The 5,000-nt window shown below is 42.0% G+C and overlaps 1 protein-coding gene across 2 annotated transcripts in view; it reads left to right on the top strand.

Moving 5' to 3' along the window:
- The window catches only part of pcid2 (PCI domain containing 2), a 14,763-nt gene that overhangs the window by 4,642 nt on the left and 5,121 nt on the right, over window positions 1-5,000 (top strand). For both annotated transcript variants that reach the window (XM_079864048.1, XM_079864047.1), the window contains exons 5-10: window positions 585-650; window positions 743-784; window positions 1,077-1,131; window positions 1,221-1,324; window positions 3,106-3,181; window positions 3,317-3,458. In XM_079864048.1, the coding sequence (XP_079720174.1) occupies window positions 585-650; window positions 743-784; window positions 1,077-1,131; window positions 1,221-1,324; window positions 3,106-3,181; window positions 3,317-3,458 (485 nt within the window). The remainder of the gene's footprint in view (window positions 1-584; window positions 651-742; window positions 785-1,076; window positions 1,132-1,220; window positions 1,325-3,105; window positions 3,182-3,316; window positions 3,459-5,000) is intronic.

Below are 5,000 nucleotides of genomic sequence, written 5' to 3' on the forward strand. Positions count from 1 at the left end.
TAGTTAAAACTGAACACATTGGCCTGGCGTACATTAATCTGACCCATGATATAAATGTCTTGCCAAACCCAAACCTTTGTAATGATGCAAACATATAGGGCCATTGATCGAAGGCTTTCTGCGCATCCAAGGATAAGATTGTTTTGCTTTTGTATGATTGGCGTATATTATGTTGAGGAGGCGACGTACATTAGAGAAAGAGAATCTACCAGGGATAAATCCAGTCTGGTCAGGGTGAATGTTTAAGCCGAATAGCTAACGTTTTAGTAATTACTTTTCTATCAAAATTCTGAAGCGCAATTGGCCTATAGCTGGCTGGGTCAGTTTCATCTTTATTTTTCTTTAAAATAAGAGAGATATTGGCTTCGTACAATGTACTAGGCAAAAATTGATCTTGTCTAGAACTGATTATCATTCATGAATCATGATTATCAGGGCAAGGGTCCTCAGGTGAGATTCTTCATCGTGTGTGTGTGTGTGTGTGTGTGTTCACTGTGTGTGTGTGTGTGTGTGTGTGTGTGTGTGTGTGTTCACTGTGTGTGTGTGTGTTCACACTCACAGGCGTCTCGTCTCTTCCTCTGCAGGTGCACGTTCGCTGTGTCCAATCATGACTTTGTGGAGGCCTACAAATGCCAGACGGTGGTGGTTCAATATCCTTTAACTCGGGACCTTCTAGTGTAATGCAGTGCGCTCGTGTGTGTGTGGAGAGTGTTTGGTGTGTGTGACCTTAACGCAGCTGAACATCATTTCTGCGGGCGTTTCAGGCTCATAAAGAGGAGAACTGGTGAGACACGGCTTATGGAATTGTGTTGTTAAGAAAAAATAGAGTTGATACCCGGGTCAAAAGTGACCCGGAACGCACACGGTGCTGTAATTTAATTTAAATGGTTATATCTAGAAAAAAAAATATTTTGAAAAATTTTAACAAAGAAAATGTGTATTTTGATCTTAATCCATTTGCAAAGTTTTTTTCCCGTACTAAAAATTATGTATTTTTTTTTTAGAAATGTGTGTGTAGCAGTTCTGGGTCAAACCATAAACACACTGACAGTCTCTGATGATTGCTGTGCTTTCAGGGCTCTGCCGATCATGTTTGCTGTGACCCTTGACCTCAGGATATTTGCCAATAATGTGAGTGGAACTCATTCATCTGTGGATCTGCAACAGATGCAGCGTCTCACGGCGTGTGTGCGTGTGTGTGTGTGTGTGTGTGTGTGTAGGCGGAGCAGCAGCTGCAGGTGAAGGGGAAGGGGAATGTTGGAGACATGCTGGAGAAAGCAGCGGATCAGTTGATGAGCTGCTTTAGAGTCTGTGCCAACGACAAGTGAGTTATTACATTAATAAAACATTACAGAATAGCCTTAACAGGACAAAATAATTATGAAAGTATATTACAGTATTAATATTATAACAGCAGCAGCAGATGATCAAACACATCAATATTGTCGTATCCATTACCATGCCAGATGAGTTTTCATGACAGAGCATTATTAATAATTTACTGTCAATTGTGATGAGTCCTTGATGCACAAAGTTTTACTTTTTGGAAAAAAACAACTTTTGAACAGTAGGATATAATTGAATGCTAAACGATAAAAAATAATTAGTTTCTATCACTTATACTTTGTTACACGGTAACAAAACAACATGTTTGTGTTGCATAAAACAAACTGAGCAACTTTCACACTTGTTGTCCATCAATTGTTGCATTGAATCAATCTGAACTGTATAGAGCACTGCATAAATACTGTACTATAGTATAGAAGTACTGTAGATATAGTATACTATACTATAGAAGTACTGTAGATATACTATACTATACTATAGAAGTACTGTAGATATACTATACTATAGAAGTACTGTAGATATAGTATACTATACTATACTATAGAAGTACTGTAGATATAGGTGACCTGATGGAGGAGAAAAAAAAACCTTGGGAGAACCCGGGCTCAGTCGGGGGCCAGTTCTCCTCTGGCGTTTATGAACTAGAGACTGGATTTAACTGTAAGATTAAAAATATTATATGAATGCCTGGCTGAAGAGATATGTCTTTAATCTAGTTTTAAACTGGGAGAGCGAGTCTGAGCAACGAACAGTATCAGGAAGGCTATTCCAGAGTTTTGGAGCTAAATGTGAAAATGCTCTCCCTCCTTTGGTGGATCTGGATATCCTAGGTATGACCAAAAGCCTCGAATTTAGTGATCTTAAAGAGCGCGATGGATTATAGGGCGATAGAAGATCGGTTAAATAGACTGGAGCTAAGCCGTTTAGGGCTTTATAAGTCAGTAGCAATACCTTGTAATTAATACGGAACTTTATAGGTAACCAATGTAGTGACGATAAAATCGGTGTTATATGATCATATTTTCTTGATCTAGTAAGAACTCTAGCGGCGGCATTTTGGACTAACTGTAGCTTGTTTATAGAGGATGCAGGACAACCAGCTAATAAAGCATTACAGTAATCTAGTCTCGAGGTCATGAACGCATGAACTAACTTTTCTGCATCAGAAACAGATAGCATGTTACGTAGCTTAGCAATGTTTCTAAGGTGGAAAAAGGCTGTTTTTGTAACATATGAAATATGATTTTCAAAAGACAGGTTGCAGTCTAATATAACACCCAGGTCTTTTACTGTAGAGGATAAAGTAACAGGACATCCAACTATGTTAAAGTTGTATTGTGAGAGGTTTTGTAGGCGGTTTTTTGAACCGATGATTAGTACCTCTGTCTTGTCTGGATTTAATAAAAGAAAATTGCGCGTCATCCAATCTTTTATATCTTTAACACACTCTGTCAATTTGGATAATTTAGCGTTTTCATCTGGCCGTGATGAAATATAGATTTGAGTGTCATCAGCATAACAATGGAAACTAATTCCATGTTTCCTTATAATATTTCCAAGTGGCAGCATATATATTGAGAATAATAGAGGGCCTAACACAGATCCCTGCGGCACTCCATAGTTTACTGGAGTTATGATCGATTTTTCTCCATTTAAATAGACAAAATGGTACTATACTATAGAAGTTCTGTAGATATACTATACTATAGAAGTACTGTAGAACTGAAGGCATGTGATGTGTGCTTGTGTTTGTTTCAGTCGCACTGGGATCGATGACTCAAAGAGATGGGGAATGTTGTTTCTGATCAATCAGCTCTTCAAGATCTATTTCAAAGTAAGAGTCCAGAGTTTTTATTAATATTCTGGTAACACTTTACAATAAAGTTTAACATGAACTAATGAAAAGTTCATGTTAAAAAAGTGTTTTTATTAACTAATATTAACATATATTTATTCTAATATTATTCAGATCAATAAGCTGCACCTGTGTAAGCCTCTGATCCGCGCCATCGAGAGCTCCAGCATGAAGGACGAGTACACCACCGCCCAGCGCGTCACTTACAGATACTACGTGGGCAGGAAGGCCATGTTCGACAGCGACTTCAAACCAGGTGTGTGAGAGAGTGAGAGTGTGAGTGTGAGAGAGTGAGTGTGAGAGAGTGAGTGTGAGAGAGTGAGTGTGAGAGAGTGAGTGTGAGAGAGTGAGTGTGAGAGAGTGAGTGTGAGAGAGTGAGTGTGAGAGAGTGAGTGTGAGAGAGTGAGTGTGAGAGAGTGAGTGTGAGAGAGTGAGTGTGAGAGAGTGAGTGTGAGAGAGTGAGTGTGAGAGAGTGAGTGTGAGAGAGTGAGTGTGAGAGAGTGAGTGTGAGAGAGTGAGTGTGAGAGAGTGAGTGTGAGAGAGTGAGTGTGAGAGAGTGAGTGTGAGAGAGTGAGTGTGAGAGAGTGAGTGTGAGAGAGTGAGTGTGAGAGAGTGAGTGTGAGAGAGTGAGTGTGAGAGAGTGAGTGTGAGAGAGTGAGTGTGAGAGAGTGAGTGTGAGAGAGTGAGTGAGTGAGTGTGAGAGAGTGAGTGAGTGTGTGAGTGTGAGAGAGTGAGTGTGAGTGTGAGAGAGTGAGTGAGTGTGAGAGAGTGAGTGAGTGAGTGTGAGAGAGTGAGTGAGAGTGTGAGTGAGTGTGAGTGAGTGTGAGTGAGTGTGAGTGAGTGTGAGTGAGTGTGAGTGAGTGTGAGTGAGTGTGAGTGAGTGTGAGTGTGTGTGAGAGAGTGAGTGTGAGAGAGTGAGTGTGAGAGTGAGTGTGAGAGTGAGAGTGAGTGTGAGAGTGAGTGTGAGAGTGAGTGTGAGAGTGAGTGTGAGAGTGAGTTTGAGAGTGAGTGTGAGAGTGAGTGTGAGAGTGAGTGTGAGAGTGAGTGTGAGAGTGAGTGTGAGAGTGAGTGTGAGAGTGAGTGTGAGAGTGAGAGTGAGTGTGAGAGTGAGAGTGAGTGTGAGAGTGAGTGTGAGAGTGAGTGTGAGAGTGAGTGTGAGAGTGAGTGTGAGAGTGAGTGTGAGAGTGAGTGTGTGAGTGAGAGTGTGAGAGTGAGTGTGAGAGTGAGTGTGAGAGTGAGTGAGAGTGTGAGAGTGAGAGTGAGTGAGTGTGAGTGAGAGTGAGAGAGTGAGAGTGTGAGTGTGAGAGTGAGAGTGAGTGAGTGAGTGTGAGTGAGTGAGAGTGAGTGAGAGAGTGAGTGTGAGAGTGTGAGTGAGTGTGAGAGTGAGAGCGAGTGTGAGTGAGCGAGTGTGAGTGAGTGAGAGTGAGTGAGAGTGAGTGAGTGAGTGAGTGAGAGTGAGTGAGTGAGTGAGAGTGAGCGAGTGTGAGTGAGCGAGTGTGAGTGAGTGAGAGTGAGTGAGAGTGAGTGAGTGAGTGAGTGAGTGAGTGAGTGTGAGAGTGAGTGTGAGAGTGAGAGCGAGTGTGAGTGAGCGAGTGTGAGTGAGCGAGTGTGAGTGAGTGAGAGTGAGTGAGTGAGTGAGTGAGTGAGTGAGTGAGTGAGTGTGAGAGTGAGTGTGAGAGTGAGAGTGAGTGTGAGAGTGAGTGTGAGTGTGAGAGTGAGTGTGAGAGTGAGAGTGTGAGAGTGAGTGAGTGTGAGAGTGAGAGTGAGTGTGAGAGTGAGAGTGAGAGTGAGTGAGAGT

Source organism: Squalius cephalus (genome assembly GCF_949319135.1).
Source record: "Squalius cephalus genome assembly, chromosome: 2".
NCBI lineage: Eukaryota > Metazoa > Chordata > Actinopteri > Cypriniformes > Leuciscidae > Squalius > Squalius cephalus.